Raw genomic sequence first — 18,706 nt, 5'->3', positions numbered from 1 at the left:
CAACGGTTGTACGTCAATAAAAGAATCCAACATTACACAACCGAGCGTTGTTTCTTCTATAAGCATTCGAAAGAAATCCCAACTCGAATATCACATTAAGGGACAGAGGTGGGGGCAGATAGTAACGAGATGATTGTAGCAGCATAAGTTCCACATTAAATACAGTAAGGATTCAAATTACAAGTTAAATTCCTCCGTCTAATTGAATCTAATAGAATAGTGTATTCGATACGAATGTCTCAGAAAAATACAAGATTCGTCTATCACACAGAAAAGGGATGATTGGAGATGCATACAGATACACACACTTAAGTATTAATTGATAAATCATACTTTGCGAAGTAAAACTAGTAAGTACAAATTCATGAAGCGAGAGGCGAGTACAACATGGAGAAGAAAATCCTATTCATAAAAGAACTGCGACTGTAAAAGCAAAACTGTTATAGGAGCTCAAATTCAAGAGAAAAGTCAATCACACAACTTGGTAGTTATCCGTTATCAATTGTGTTCTCTGAGCAAACTTGGGGGGATTACCACCCTTCAACGGTATGATGTTGGTAACCTGCAACGAGCATTCAAAAAAGGGTAAGTTTAAGCTCCGCTAAATAAATGTTCGGGTCAATTAATGTCGGTTTCACCTATATCATTTTGAAACTTTTCAAATATAAACAAACCTTGAGATCACTAAAAGTATCAGTAGCCATAAATCGGACTGAAATGGGAAAGAAAGCTGATGAATCTGCTAGTGGAACAACGAACTCCATGGACCCACTGCCAAATACATTAGTCAGACAAAACAGAAGTAAAGAAAGATAGAAATAATAAATTAGCCACAAAAAATACTCTAGATTTAGCACACCTGCGGTTGGAATTATCAATTAGAAGGACAGACCACTCCAAAATGGAATTCCTGGAATCATACCTACAAAACCAGTTTTATAATAAATCAAGATCGTAACCTGAAATTAAATTATTTAGAACTAAAAATAAAATACTAATTATTATAATAAAAAATTCATGATCTAGAAAAACCATAGAGCTTACTTATCTACTCAAATCAAGTCAATAGATTCAGTACTTAAAAGTTTCTAATACTGCAAACCACGATTAGCATGTGTAACAGGATAATTTATAATTAAAACCATAAGCTTTTTACTTAAAAATTCAACCTAAAACACTATGGTTGTCCCTACACTTATTGTGAAGAAGGAAAAATAAATCCGTACCTCCATTCCCCATCAATCTGCCTAACAGATGGGGCTTCACGAAGAGCTGGTAGAGGTACAAAGATCACAACATTCCGCAGATCAAACATTGATGAAGCCTCATACTCAATGCTGACATACGTTTCATTTCCAGAAGATGAAGGCCAACAGTTGACTGAATAGATACAAATGTCAGACAAGTTATAACTACTACATCAATACAAAGTAGTAGAGAGAAAGATCAATTATAGTTATTAACTCACTTGTAAGCGGCACCATTGACTCGTCAGTACTTTGCATTCTCCACTTCAAAAGACCAACACCTCCTGCATCACTGGCTTGACCAGTGGGGAAAGGTCTGTTGGGATCCTTTAGGCCTAGTATAGAATCATTGGAAAATAATTCTTTATTCATGTTAGGGTGTGTCTTGAAAGCGACAGCTTGATTGTCACCAGTTTGGACCTGCAAAAGTAAGGCACAACATACAAGTATTAATATTTTTAATTGACCTACTGGGCCTATTTCTGCATTCAAAACCAGTCTTGAGCAAGAAAAATATCTAGGAGCACTACAGATGAAGGAAGGTGAGGATCAACATTAATTACCGTGCCGAAATTTTGAAAACAGTAGGTTGAAACAAAACAATTAAAACTGCACATAAAATAAATCGTTCAAATATTGGCATGACAATTGCATTTCAAACATACAAATACCTTTTTTTGTTTTTCCTGCTTCAATGATGAAAGAAACTAGAAATCCATGCTCTAACCAAATTGATTATTTCAGGAAATGCTTTGATATACACTACATACCAAAAGCACCAGAATACTTCATCAACAAACCAAGGAAACAACACCATTATCACACACTACAGGCATTATAACCACCACTTTTCCTTTCAATTTCCTCTTTCTGCCTCTAACGGAATTGCCACTGCAATCCGTTCTCATTCCCTTTGGTTGTGCGTGACAAGAAGATTATTTTGAATGACTAAGTACACTTAGAGCTACTTATATCTAGGTCTCAAATAAAATGTCATGCTAAACTTGTGGTTAACTTATTTGAGGATTGCACCAGGCTCAAACACAGGCTGCTTTTGAAATATTATTCTTTTGAAAATTAATTAATTGTCTACCTGCTATACTACTCTTATAAAGCATGCAAACCGTGGACAGTATATGAGGACAGAGTAAAGAAAATATATTAGTCAGAGGAAAAAATCTGTTTCATAGATCTGAGGAATTTGTTCTTGACATGACACAATAGTGTTATTTGATCCATATCAGAAAAGGTTTTGATTCTTTTCCTTATAGGAAAAAAGTATTTCATATGAACTTCTTTCCCTTAATACTGATAAATTTAGCGAAAAATTTGTCATAACAATAAATAATCAATCAATTAAAAGAAACTATTCAAATTTTAAAAATCAGAAGCCTAGTGGACAGACACAACTTAAAGAGAGTGAGAGTGTGATACCTGTACTTGAATATGTCCATCCTCTTGGTTAAGAATTTGGAGAGACAATGTGCCTTGAACATCAAAGTTACTGACACCACCATCTCGTTTCAGTGTCACATTTAGTTTCTCCTCAACGGTCAAAGTGATGGGATCAGTAGGTGGTGGGGCAGCACCACGAGACTGGGAGAGTTTTGGCTGAACATCTTCAAGAATGACCTCACCTTCCGCTTTCAATGATTCCAAAAATTGATTTGTCCTCTGAGATTTACCAAGCTTCATTCCAAGACCTTTAGGTGGAGCAGTGGCTGACGAAGTTGTGGGACGACCTAAGCAAGAGGTCAATGAAGTACATAAATGAAAAGGTTACTCTCATTTAACAAATGTTAATTCAGGATATAGAGTAAACCACAACCAGGGTACAGCATTCTTCAATACCCTTTTAAGTCATTACATAAAAAGCATTCTAGAAGGATTCAAGAAAATCTATGAAAGCCAACCTTTAGGCTTGGTTGAAAAGGAGTCAACATCAGTAGTCAATCCAAAACCAGAGCCGCTTCCAAAACCAGTTCCACTGCTAGATATACTCAAATCACTAAAGCTATTCTCAATTCTACCGGAGCCCATTGACTGCAATGGACCAAATCCTCCTTTATCACCTCTGTTCTTTTCAATCTGTAGAACACGTGACTTAATAAATGATATGCAATCCCAGGCTTTAAATATAAGCATCATAATGAAACATACATCCTTCAATCATACCTTGCTTTTATCAATCTCACTAGCTTTTCTCTTCATGACATCCTTAGTTTCATTAATCTTGCTCTGCAAAACCAACTTGTGCAGCTTCTCTTCATGACTCTCCATCTCACAGTATTGCTTAACTTGTGCAACAGTCACATTTTCCTTGTGCCCCAAAGAGATGACTTCATCAAATGCGAAAATCAACTCAAAGGCATGTTTGCAAATACCCTCTTCATCAAGGGAGTACGAATATTCAGGTACCTAAAAGTATTAAGGAATGAACTGACTGTAATATTGGTATTTGGAAAAAGACTGACCGAATGACTCTAAAAAGACCAATAAATCCAAAACAACCTCCCACTGCAACCATTTGATCAATCTTAAACCCTCCTGACCCTTCCTATAGAAATCAAATACTAAATGCTATGTTTATGGTAAGAGAAGCCTATAAACAAATAGATTGCACCATTAATACTTTTTTGAGAAAACCAATATGACAGGAAATTAGTAAACAAGGCACAGATGAGATAAGTCATACTGGAGAGAATACCATTAATGCCACAACCCAGATAACAAAAGACAAGCAGTTGAAAACAAAATAACATAAGATGTCAAAATTCAGGCATCAGAAAAAGGATACAAGTTTAGAGAGAAGTCTCAGAGTTTCCAAATCTTCTAGTATGTTGCTGTTTTTGTTTGTTACAAGAAGCAGGTACAGTGCTTCTATTGGCTGGTAAACATAGCGCACATTCTCAGTCTCAACATATGTGTGTTGTTTTCCAGTCCCAACCAACTTGGGAAATGCTGCTAGTAGACCCTCAATCCTTATGCGAGTCATGTCCACAAACTGTCTAGAAACCAGCACTGCAAACAAAGCAAATGTCTTGACAGCATGAGAGCAATGATGTCTAATACGTAATTATTTAGGCACATTCAAATTCATCATCGATTCTTGTTAAAAAATTTCTTTATAAACTAAAAAATAATCCTGAATTTTAAAAAAAAATCAATTAATGACAATTTATAAAGTATTATTGAGAATTCTACAGGACTAACAGATTGAATTATTGAAGTATGAAAAGGATTCCATAAATATGCGGCTTAAAGTGTGATGAGATGATAGCCTATACACTATACAGATATAGAAAACATACAGCAACACATACAGGTCATGCTTCCCAACTTTATCATACAGATTGGTTTTGTCTCCAAATCTTAATTTGACAATAAGTGATAAAAAGTAGCCTTTACTTTAAGTTGAAAATTTTACAAAATTAGCACAAATTTATTTGAAAATATAATTAAACTGATCCAAAATCAATTTCCATTCAAAATCAATTTTACAAACGTGCTCATCTAAACACAGGCAGTGCACTTCAAAATCAAGTTTCCCTGTGCTGATCAAGACACACAGAGACCTTTTTTTTAATGGTGCAAAATAAAAGTAACGTAGTTACAGCTGATGGGTGTTCAGAATTCAAATTCAGATCATACTCTAGAACTTGTTTTAAGATGCTCCTTAAATAGATGTTTAATATGTTTTTCTTCACTTTGGTGAACTTCTCATTTAGTTGTGTACAAAAAAAATATGAAGACTAAAAATGGGAACAAAACCACACTATATCATTGAAAATAATACCATCAACAAGGAATGAACAAGTCAGGTTAAGAGGTCTGCAGAGAACTAACCTTTGCCAGATTTGCTCACAATGGATGCAGCAAGGACAACCTGTTAGACAGGTAAAATGAAAAAAAAAATTATCGGTGCAAAGGGAAAGTAAAAAGTTGAAAAAAAAAAAAAAGAGAATATGCACACCCCATTCCCAAGTGAACTCGGTCATAACACATCCCACCCTTACCATCCCAACTGGCATTTGAAACAAAATTGATCTTACAATCACCCATTGCACTAATTCAGATTCATAGTTTCAGAGCTATAATCAAGATAGGCAAAAGCAACACATGCAGCATAAGCTACAACAGAAGATCCAGGACTACGACACCACGGGGTTAAAACATTATACAAGGGTTTATATCCTCACACAGATCAAGACGGATTATTAAGTCCCTTCGGCCTATAATTCTAGATCAAGGGATAAAAGTACATTGACATAACCAAAATAACATTTCTAGGGGGAGAATCACGCCACCAACATCAATATAGCTAACAGATAAAAAGAGACAAATGGCATGAAGAAACTAAAGGAAACAAAAACAAAGTAACAAGTGCCAAATAGTTTAACAAAAACCAGTCCTCGAGTATCAAACCAGAGGAGTGTAAGGATTGTTACCATCTTTTCCGTTCAATTTTTGAAGAGCAGAGAGGGTTTCTTGTGTCCAATTGAATCTAAGAACAAAAAATAAACATTATTCCAAAGCGTCAGATCCAGAGGTGAGGTGTTCAATGAGGTACAATTGAACGACGAATAGGAAGTTAAAAGAAAATAGTGAAAGTGGCAAGTAAGAGAATTTACCAAAAAGCGATCTGAAATCGGAGAGCGCAGATCTGATCTCAGAAGGAGAGAGCTAAGACTATGAAGGAGAAATGGTTTCACTGATGAGAAAGATTGCAATGGAAGACAAAGAGAGGTTCATCTAATGAAATGGTCTCGTTCTTAATTTTTTTTTCTAGGTTATTTTATTGTACTGAAAATATATAAAAAAAATATCTATAACATTAATAATAATTATAATAAAGAGATTTTTTTGACAACTTATATACAAATAACTTTTATTTTAATTTTTAATTAATTAATTCTTTAAATTAGAATTACTAATATAAAATATAAATACCTATAAAATATAAATATATAAAAAAATTATATTTTAAAAAGTATAATAATTAAAAAGAGTCAATTATTTAAATAATAAAACATTTTAAAATAAATCATAATATTATAAACAAATTTCATTATTTTAAAATAAATCATTTTTCTAAAAATGTCATTTCATATCTTTTTACAAAAAAAAATTATAATAAAATTATAAAACTTATTTTTCTATATTATTATGTAAAATTATACAATTTATTATATTTTTTTTAACTAATATTTTACTTATAACATAAATATTAATTTGTTCTATAAAAAATTAAATAAATTTTACTTATTTTACAATAAATTAATTATTTTTTATTTAAAAATAACTGCTACATAATTTTTAAAATACTAATTTTAAAAAATTATAAAATAAATAATTTCTCTATATTTAATACATAATTTATCTTTTTAAAAACAAAAGTTACATAACTTTTTAATATTATTTTTGTAAAGATAAATACATACAATTATATATATATATATAATAATAATAATAATAATAACTAATTATTCATAAAAAATAATAACATTAAATATTTTTTTAATATGATAAAATTGTAATTTGTTTGAGTTAGTTATAAATTAAATTTTATAATAAATCATTTTATTAAAATTTTAGAATTACATTTTATTTGTAATATACAAAAATAGTACAGTTTTTTAATCATATTAATGTCATTTTTTTATTTAATAATGTAATCAGGAGATATTTTTTATGGTTAAATATTTTTTTCATCCTTTAACTTTTGGTGAAAATTGAAATTAGTCCCTCTTCAAAATTTTGAACTAATTTAGTCTCCAAACTTTAGAAACGTGTGAATCTAGTCTTTTTAACAAAATTTTGTTAACTTTGTTTGATGTTTTAAACGGATTTCTCAGTTAACATTGAAGCAAAAATATGTCAAACAGTATAAACAACTCAAATGCTATCATAAAACGCACTTGAAACATGAAATAAACCTAACAAAATTTAGTTAAAAAGAGTAAATTCATACATTTCTAAAGTTTGAGGACTAAATTAGGCCAAAATTTTAAAAAGTGACTAATTTTAATTTTCACTAAAAATTAAGAGACAAAAAATATATTTAATCCTATTTTTTATTTAACTACTTTTGTCATGTCTTAACACGAGAGTCTAACTCTCAACCAAGTATAATTAGTTAACTTCTCCACCTAAAATAATATAACCATTCATTTTTCATAATCTTTAATTCTTTGGATTAGAATTATATTTTATATATCAGCTTATTATTTAAATAAAAAATATATAAAGATAGAAATGTAATTAGCTCTTTATATAAATATCTCAATACATATATTTAGTAATTTATTGATATAATTTATTTTATTATTTATATGGTATAACTGTTTTTTAAAATTCAATTAACTACTCCTGATAAAAAATAATTACATTGTAAGAAAAAGTTGTAAGATCCCAATATTATAGTATAAACTATAAAAAGAAGCATCACATACATGATATTATCCAGCTAGAATATAAAGTGTTAACTTTACAATTATCCAAAAACAACTATAAATTTAAAACTTTATATACAAACTAAAGGATGATCAAAACTATATACAAGGTTATATTATACTAACTACTCTGCAGCATCACCTTCATCCAATGCCTACTCGAGAAACACCTCTTCTTCCGCTACTCACACCCAAAGGATAATCATTGTAGAAGAAAAACACCAGAACATACAAAATACAAGCACACAACAGGGTAAGCTAGTTTAAACAAAGATTAATCTCATACTAATTTACTAAACTTCATACAATCATATTATTCATTCACATCATATAAACTCTTCACATATAACACCATACTGACTTTGACTGTCCGAACTTATAATGATTGTTGAGCTATGACGGGTTGTACACTTGTGGTGACTTCTACTGCTTTGCAAAGTCATTGTCAATGGGTTTCACCCTACCACACTCACGAGGTTAGTCCGTTATCACTCACCTTGGGCCATACTGGAGGCACCCAAGATTAGAACCTCGTGTTACTCCTCGTGACATGGATCAATCCTCTCTACTTGAGAATGAAAGACCATTGGAGTTTCAGGATAACTCCCAAGACTAAGCTCATACATTCATTCTAAACTTACTTGAATCTCAACAAGATATTGCACTTTGAATCACAACATAGGACACCACCATGTATCATCTCATTGAGGATCATGGAATTACGTCTATTAACCATACTTTGAACTTTACACTTTGAAATCACCAACTTTCACTTTGAAACACAACTTACACCACTAACCAATGATATTACATAATACAACTTCAATATACTTCATAAAACATTCAATGTTTCATTTAAAACAACTTAAGATCAAAAGAAAAGTGAACTAGAACTGAACCCCTCGCATAACACACACATTCGCATAGTGAAACTAGAGGCTTCTCGCACAGCGACACAGCTCGCTGTGCGAATCCTCAAACAGAGACCCAACCTTATAAACCATTCGCATAGCGGTTAGACTCACTATGCGAATAAACCGCGACTTGAATCAAACCCCAGACCCCTCGCATAGCGTCCCAGCTCGTTATGCGAGAACCTCAGACAGTGGCTCATGCTCCTTGAGCACTCGCAGAGCGAAACTCATTCGTTGTTCGAATAAAAAAGAATAATAGTCACAGACCCCAACCAGTCGCATAGCGACCTGATTCGCTATGCGAATCATCAAACAGAGAGCAACTCTCTCAATCCATTCGCACAGCGCACCCATTTGTTGTACGAATGCTTTGGCAGAGAGCATCTCACCAAAGTGACTCGCTATGCGAATCCATTCGCACAGCGAGTTTGCATAATTTGCAGAACAAAATTCTGTAGAATTATCAACTCAACCATAACTTACCAATTTTAAACATTTTTCTCAACTTCTAACAACCCTAATTTGTTGTATATAGCTAATTAGACTTGATTAAGTGATTCTAAACCTTCACAACATCAATCTAAAGTGTTTATGTACCAAATTCTATTCCAAAACTACAATTCTCTCAACCTAGAGGCTCAAATCCAATTCTACCACTTTCCACAGTTTCTTGAACCACTTAAGGACTCAAATAAGTCCCAAATAACTTGTCTAAGCTATCCCAACTGACCAATACCACTTCCAACTCCAAATTCACAAATTCACTACTCCACTTCCTCAAAATGACTCTAAACCAACACAATTCACTTCACTTTCTACCTCATCACTACCACAACAGATTACTCACAACCAGTACCTCCAACATGCACAACTACAACAATTAGATTCATCCAAACCAATTCATAATCATCATTTTACAGTTTACACAATTTAACGTTCAAATAACACACAATTAAATCTACTCAAAACCTAATATTCAACTCAGACAACACTATAACACATATTTTATCACACACATGTCATACTACTAATTAAATTAATAATCTAGCTTCCCTTACCTCAAATAACAGTCTAGCCCATAAAGATACTCCGATAATGCCTTGCAACGCAAAGAAACTCAACAGAAACCTACAACTCACCAATTGGTGATAGAGAACAACTCTTAGAACCTAAATTGAGCTAGAAATTGAAGGAATAACTGCTAACCACGTGCAAGACAGAAACATTGCATGCTCACAATCCAATAATACACGGATAAAAGGGGGAAATAACTTAACAGCTGAGAAACACGAAATTGATCGGTCAAGATCGAAGCCCTCAATGCCAGGATCGCCTAAGCACCTCCTGATTGTCGAACATATAACTCAGTAACAAGAGATGGTAGAGAGAAGTCAGAGAACTCAGAGAAATAGTGTTTTAGAGAAATGAAGTGTTTTTAGAATAATGAAATGTATTTGTAAAATTCTATTTATATAATAAGATTATTTTAAAGTAAAATAATTTGTCTCGTTATTTTAATACACCTATCTGTTCTAATACTTCATTTTCCAGGTACTTACAAAAAGTACTTATAATTATTTTTATAAACATATTTTTTAAAATTAATTATTTTATTTTATTTTAATAAACATGGTAAAAATTATATTTTTTACTTTCTTATTTTTTATCATCATAAAAACAGTAATATATGAAGATAAATGATAAAAAAAACATATAACATTTCATTTTATATAATAAAAACATTAAATAAAACATATTATATATATATATATATATAATCCCTAAATTAAACTATTAAAAAACATATAAAATATTAATACAGTTATCACCATCACAATCACATAGATATAATATCTACACATTCACAGTAATTAAAGGAGATTATAAGTTACTCTTCGCTTTCTCTCAATTCATCATATCTTTTAACTCATATATGCTCATGCGGTCAAGTGATCATAACAAAAATACAACGAAATAAAATAAATGAAGTGTGAACTAATTAGCGAAATATTTGATATAAAACAATAATAATATACCAATCTATTAACTAAATCACAAATTACTTATTTACATAAAGAGTTAAAACTAAACTAATTATCTGAATATATGTATTTATAAAACTTGACTATATATACACTTTATAATGGTGTTTATCACCTTATAATTATAAAGTCTATAAATTCATGAGTGACCACCTTACTATTTAAAAAATAATTATTTCATTTAATAAAATGTTTAATTTTTTACCATTTTGTATACGAAAATTTCTCTAACTTATCTAGACATTTTATGTTTTTAGTACATTTAATTATGTAATTTTAACATTTTATTAATAATAATAATAATAATAATAATAATAATTTTGAAAATGTATCTAACTCTTCAATTTAAATGCAACAGTTAAACGTCTAATCTCTGTTTTTACAAAATTATATATTTTTAATTATAAAAATTATTCTTTTTAATATAATAAAAACAAAGATTCACGCTTTTACAAACTAATTATTTTTATATTTTGTTCAAATAGTAATATCTTAATATAATAAAAACATAGACTTACTTACACTGTTTACACTGGCAATCAAAATAATATATATATATATATAACACATTTTTATGTTTTTTTTTTAATTTTATATTATTAGTTACTTTATCAATTTAAAGAATTATTCATAATAACAAAAATATTATATTTATTATTTTAGTAACTATTTTTTAAAATTTAAATAATTACTCATAATACTATTTACATAATATTAATTATAATAGTTTTCATTTAAACAACCAAAATTGATTTTATCTATAGCTATATTTATAAATATATACACATTTCGTTTTTCAAATTTTATTCTTTTAATTAATATTTTTTAAATTTAAATAATTTATAGTATATATAGCATATTAATATTAATAAAAGAGAGAGTTTGAATTTTTAAATTATGTATTTTATTTATAAGTTAAGAATAAGTTATAAATTTAGTAACGTGTTAGAGTAATTTTTTTGTTTTTTATGACAAAAACAGAGTTTAACATATCTAAAATTTCCTTCTGAGTTTTTTTTATAGAGGGTGAGGGGTTAAATGTACGTGATAAATCAAACTTTTGTATATATTTGAAAAAAAAGCAACTAAAGATTTTAACAAATAATAAGATTTTAATTAGATCTCAATGATTTATAAACAATGTATGATATATTTTAAATTAAGATGTAATTTGTGGTGGTTGATTGATAGATGGAAATGACTTTTGTGTGTTTAACTGGTAAGAACCTTAAATCAACTTTTATGAGCCTGTAAACTTTTATTATTTTTAGCTTTTTAACATCTTATTTACATCTTCAACTTTTTTAAATTTTTTAATTTTAACTTTAATAATTTTTTTTCATTCTTATTAAAGGTTCTCCACTACTTTAATAATATTTTAATTTAATTTAAAATTCAAATATTATTTAATATCATTTTATATTTTAATAATTATTAAAATATAATTAATATTATAATAATAATTATATAAAAAAATAAATAATAAATAATAAAAACATAAAATAAAATAATAATATAAAATTTAATTTAATATATTAAATTATATTAAAATATTAAAATAAATTAAATAATTATTAAATTTTCAATAAAAACCAAAATTTTAAAAAACTTGTTCATCTGCTATCAAAATCAGTAAAATATGTTAACAGTTTTTTATTTATTTAATATTTAATAACTATTTAATTTAATTTTAAATTATAATATTATTTAGTATATTTTAATAATTATTAAAATACGCTTTATATTTTTTTAATAGTTTTATTAAAAAGTTAAAATAATAATAACTAAAATAAGAATAATTATAATGAAAATAAATAAAACAAAACTAAAAATAATATTTAAAATCATGTATTTAAATATATTAAATTATATTAAAATATTAAATTAAACTAAATAACTATTAAAATTGAAAAAAAACAAAATTTTTGTTAATCGAATATAGAAATTCGTTGAGTTATGGTAACCAGATATGAATATAGGTAGGGTTAAATATGTTTTTAGTCCCTGAACTATCAAGCGATTTTGGTTTTAGTCCCTACTCAGAACTTTGATGGTTTTTAGTCCTTATTGTTTTGAAACTCTGAGTAATAGTCCTTAAAATTAGACGGTGTTAAGTTTCAGTGGATGTGGCAAACGGTGTTGTCACGTGATCACTGATCTGCTGTATTCTCTCTCTGCCACGTTGGATGTTTAAGTGTTTGAACTGATATTAAGGGTACAGGGTTGACCAATTTTGAAATGTTCGAAGCCAAAGAAGAGTATTATTTACTCTACTTTTTAGAATGAAAGAGTTGGGTTTCATGAAAAAGGGAGTAATTAGAATTTTTCTACGAAACCATATATACATCTATAGTTAATATCCACAAAGCAGGAGATGAATAAATGACTCATGGAAGCCTCTAGTCCGAGAACATTTCAAGGCTAATATTGATGCTTCCGTTGTCACTAACAGAGGTGCTGGTTAAGGGGTGGTGTTTAGCGACTATGCTGGCCAGATTTTGGCATTTGCTACGTGCCTACATCTCATCTCATCTACTGTCGTGAAAAGCAGTTGCAGAAGCTCTTAGCTTTAGATGGGCTATCCAAACAGCAAAGGATTATTGTTCCCTAAAGTGATTTCTGAAATTGACTGTAAGATTCTTGGCATTCAAGGGTTAATCCAAATAGAACATATATAAATTGTGTAGTAAATGACAACCATCTACCCCATATGTTGTTCGGGTCAGTTGCAGCCACGAAGAAGAATCCAACTTCTTTAGATCTGATTTATAACCCTCAGCTGCAACGACGAAGAGGTTAATTAACTTAATCTCAGTTCAAACACTTAAACATCCAACGTGGCAGAGAGAATACAGCAGATCAGTGATCACGTGGCAATGTCGTTTGCCACATCCACTGAAACTTAACACCGTCCAATTTTAAGGACTATTACTCAGAGTTTCAAAACAATAAGCACTAAAAACCATCAAAGTTCTGAGTAGGGACTAAAACCAAAATCGCTTGATAGTTCAGGAACTAAAAACATATTTAACCCATATAGGTAAATAATTGTTTTTAAAATTTTGTTTTTTATTTAAAATTTAATAATTATTTAATTTAATATAATATATTTAATCTGATTTATATCATTATTTTCTTTCATTTTAATTATTTATTTTATTATTAGTACTTTTATTTTAATTATTTTTTATTTTTATTATTTTAATATAACTACTATAATAATAAAAACTATATTTTAATAGTTATTAAGATATAAATGTATATTAAATAATATTAAAATATTAAACTAAATTATATTATTATTAAGGTTGCAAAATGACTTTAATAAAAAAGAGAAAATTTTAAAAAATATCTAGTAAGGTTAAAAATAATTTTTTTTAAAAAGTTGGAGGTATAAGATGTTGGAGGTGTAAGGTAAAACATCTAATAAACTTTCATATTTTCTTGGGGAGGGTTAGTCCCTACATTATTCTATATTGTTCTCTCCATCACCATATTTTTTTAAAATTTCAAAATTATCCTTTATATTTTCAAAAGTTCTACACCCCACTTCTTTTCTTCAACGGATTTCTAAATCCATTGAAGAAAAAATTATTCAACAGATTTTGATATTCGTTGAAAGATTTTTCAAGCCTTCAACGAATTTCGAGATCTGTTGAAATTTTTGAAAAATCCTTTAACGGATATCAAGATTCGTTGAAAAAATTTTCCTTTAATGGATGTCGAAATCCGTTAAGAAAATATTCGAAAACGAATTTTGAAATCTGTTAAGAAATTTTCAAAAGTTTTAACGAATTTTGAAATGCATTGAAGAAATGTATTTTTAGTATGTGATGGTGCATAGAGCAATAAGAGGTGGTGTAGGAAGTAATCCTCTTTCTTGGGACTATTACCAACATAGTGAAAGACCCAAAGCATCAAAGACTCGTAAAAGTAAAGTTTTTACTTCCTCCACTCTTACAATATCTTTGTGCAGCCTCAACTTTTTAAAATAACTATTTTACATCCATAAAAAGTAAGTTGAATATTCAAAATAAGATTTTATAAATGAAAATTATGAAACAAAATTTTCAAAATACATTTAGTTCATTCTAAATTAACTTTTCTGGAATAGAAATTTTCATAATACATTTTGAAATGACTTTTCTTTTTAAACACTTCACGTGTTCCAAAAATTTTGAAATGATATTTTTGGATTTTCCCGTTTATTCTTCTTTTACATCATTCTTTTCTTCTTCAACGGTGAAAGCATTAACAACAAAAACAGTGATAATAATGAAAATAATGAAATGGTGTAATACTAAAGGGTATTTTTAGTCTTTCTGGTTAGTGTGAGGTGCATTTGGAATATTGGAGGTGCTGGAAGCAATAGTATGGAAATAATAGCTTATAGTTTGAGTTATTTCATTAGTAGCAAATATAACACACAAGGAGAGTCTATTTTACTCGCATGTAGATTTTCATCAATAAAAACATCATGGGAGCATGTGGGGTTAGCATGGTTTGATGATATTTGTTGCACAAACATGAAATTTTCAGCAAGATTATTGATTTTTTTTTCTCAATATGCATCCTTTGAGAATAATACTCCAACTTTTCACACAACTTCTTCCATAAATCCTTGATTCAATCTATATGTAGTGGTCTTTGATGACAATATTCTTACCCCTTCTTCCTTCACAAAGAAACATATGTCTTCTTCCTCGTACACCCAACACTGCACAACTGAGGAAACAACATTTGTAATAACTATTAGAAGAGTAAAGTCTTTAGTTTTTATTGAATTAGAGAAGAAAGAATGGTTTTTGTGGTACATTTCTGAAATGATCAACAATAACCTAAACATGGTCCACCATTTGGACATTATTATCCACGACTCAACAAGGAAACTTACATATGCTGACTTCATAGCTTATACCGAACTCACATGGCAACTTGCACATGTGTTGTTTACATCTTCTATCATCCATTCATTCCCTATAACGGCTACTTTGCCCATTCTATTTCTCATAAATCAACTTTACTCTCAACCAATGCACATTATTATTAGTACTATCTACAACCATACGCAACCAGAATTTTCTATTTAGTTTACATAAATTGTATTTGTACAGGGTATACAAAAATTTTTAGATTAAAATATTAATTTAGTCTTTACTTTTATTTTTATAGATTTTATCGATTTAGTTTTAATATTATTTTTTTATTAAAGTTTAAATTTTATTATTTTTTTAGTTAATTTTTTTATAAAATTATTTAAATAATTGACAAATAATGAAACTCATGTCGTACCTTTTTATTTTTTTCTTAACATATGTTCACGAAATAGAAATAAAAATAATAATAATAATAATAATAATAATAATAATAATAATAATAATAATAATAGGTCCATGACACATGTTAATATAATGATCCAGTTTTATATTTAATTTAAATTTTTATATATTATTTTTATTTAATTTTTTAAAAATAAAACAATATTTTTTTAAAATAAGTTTAATTTTTATATAAATATTACACTAATTTTAGATTAAACTGTTTAATTAATTTTTAATCCAAGTAATACTTTTATATATATATATATATATATATATATATATATATATATATATATATATATATATATATATATATATATATATATATATATATATATATATATATATATATATATAACACAAAGTACCACTTACATAAATGAACTATACATAAATTGATAAATTGTATTGGTATGTCGTGATCATTTTCAAAAAGAATGTTATGATCGTCATAGATGTACACAAATTTTAAAATGTCAAACATATAAAAATATATTAAAATTAAAATAAATTAATTTTTACTTATAAGTTAATTTAATAATATGAAAAATATCGGAGTCTCAGCTCAATAAAACTCTGCAACTGTTATTATGGTCATCTTTAATTATATTTGAAAATAAGTTTTCAGTGAGTGTGATAATCAAGTTAAATATGATTTTAATAATGAATTTAAGTATCTAAAGTTAAAATACTCTAGAGAAAAAAACTGCCTTATATTTATTGAAAACATTTTTTAAGAAAAAAATTAATAAATTCCAGAACTTATGTTAGATACATGTGTAAGAAATTTGACATTATCTTTAACATAAATTTTAGATTTAATATTCATTAATATATCACTCAATTTTTTTTATCTGTACTTAATGAAATTTTTAAAAGTCATACTTAGATTCCTAATTATATTATTATAATTACAAGTAAGACATGTCAATAAAAGTGTAATTTCTACTACTAACACTTACACTTAAACAAATATATATTTATTATCTATATGTTTGTATCCATTTTTTTTATATATAACTATTTAAGAATTATATATTTTCAATTGAATTCTAAATAAGTTTGTGTAATGGTATTAAAAAAATATATATTTTCTCATTGAATTCTTGTAACTTAATTTTTTCCATTAATTAACGTGATTATAATTTAATGTCACATTTATGTCATCTTATTAACAAAATAAATAAATCATATGAATGTCATTAAAACAAGATAAAGTTTTTTATGTTATCAATATATCATTAAAAATTTAATAAAAGTGTAACTCAAAATATTTAAATTTATAAAAAAAGTTGAAATTTAAGTAAGTCTTTAATAAAATATCAAACTTTGTTGTGTAACAGAAAAAATTAATTGTGATCTATATGTTTTAGTTATAAATAAAAATTAAAAATAATATAAGTATAAATAAAAAAACATGATCTTAGAGTGTTTATATATGATTAATTAAAATATTATAGTTTTAGTATCATAAGATTACCACTCTAAATAATTTGATTGGTTCATTCCATCAGAACATTAATTTAGTAACATTAAATATAAATTAATGACTCCAATTATCACCATTATTTTTAAGATTTAGTTAAACCTGAAAAGGAAGGAAAGTAGAGTTGGACTAGCATTTTGCTGTAATTTAATCTGTAAAAGATTAATTTTGGATTTCAGGAGGAAATTTTCCATGTAAATTTATATAGTTGTATTAAAAGTATTATTTGTTTTAAAAAAAAGATTTAGAAATTGAAACAAATTCACCAAACCCAAATAGGTCTTTCAGTTTTACAACTTGTGATTGTGCTTATCAGCATTTTCCAAATTTTATCTCTGAAATTTAAAATTATAAAATGCTTATCTGTATGTTATATAAAAATGTTTTTTTAATAAGAAATAAAAGAATTTGTTCATCTTGACTCATTAAATGTTGGCACCAGAGCCAAGGATTACTAGACAACAGAACATAATCTAACGGTTACTTGGAGGAAACAATAAGCCATCCACTATTCTAAGAAAAAATAATTATATAATTTTTTATCTCCTTTTTCTAAAGTTTTTAAAATAAAAAAATAAAAAATATTTTTATTTTTAACTTAATCGATAAAGGAACAAGTAAAATTAATAAATAATAAATACTTCATCACAAAAATCCCATTGACTCACTTAAATAATGCACTGGAATAAGCACTCTTAATTCTTAAATAACTTTTTCTTTTACTGAAATGAAATTTTAGTTAATGTAAATCCAGTGAATTTTAATTGTAAGTCTGTATCATAAACATTTATTAAAAATTATAAATTCACATTCTTTTAATTCACGAACAGTTAAAAATGTCATATAATATTAAAAAAAAAGAAAATATTCTTTTTTAATATTTAAAAGAACTAGAAATAAATTACATATGAAAAATTAAAAATAGCCTGTGTGTAGTAAAGAAAGTTGTTAATGAAATTTCAGAAAAAGAGAGTATTAAATGCATGGAAAATTTGGTGTTGACCAACAGTATTTGCATAAGTTAATCTGACCCAGTTTTCTTGTTTCCTCGTGTACTGTTTTTAATGTATTTTATATTATTTATAATATTATTTATAATAATACAATAATAATACATGGACGTAGTTTACGAGATCACGTATCTCTCAAGGATCAACTAAGCCCAAAAACCTTGGCACGTGCTGAGGTTGAGGATCCAGTAGATGCTTCCACTCACACACTTTTTTTTGTTGTTGCATAATTAA

General features: G+C 27.8%; 1 protein-coding gene across 1 annotated transcript; it reads right to left on the bottom strand.

Annotated features, from left to right (window-relative positions):
* Positions 1-202: 202 nt before the first annotated feature.
* Positions 203-6,033, bottom strand: LOC108326320 (coatomer subunit delta). The gene is made up of 12 exons (XM_017559751.2): positions 5,879-6,033; positions 5,696-5,751; positions 5,094-5,133; positions 4,045-4,268; positions 3,423-3,665; positions 3,161-3,335; positions 2,682-2,989; positions 1,469-1,667; positions 1,227-1,380; positions 860-922; positions 675-771; positions 203-562 (listed from the first exon to the last, which is right to left on the bottom strand). Exons 2-12 carry the CDS (start codon positions 5,696-5,698, stop codon positions 473-475), a joined length of 1,596 nt encoding a protein of 531 aa, XP_017415240.1. The 5' UTR covers positions 5,699-5,751; positions 5,879-6,033; the 3' UTR covers positions 203-472.
* Positions 6,034-18,706: the final 12,673 nt, after the last annotated feature.

Source organism: Vigna angularis, chromosome 3, assembly GCF_016808095.1.
Source record: "Vigna angularis cultivar LongXiaoDou No.4 chromosome 3, ASM1680809v1, whole genome shotgun sequence".
In the NCBI taxonomy this organism is placed as follows: Eukaryota; Viridiplantae; Streptophyta; class Magnoliopsida; order Fabales; family Fabaceae; genus Vigna; species Vigna angularis.
The sequence above is the reverse complement of the archived record's forward strand: the minus strand, read 5'-3'. Positions and strand labels throughout refer to the sequence as shown.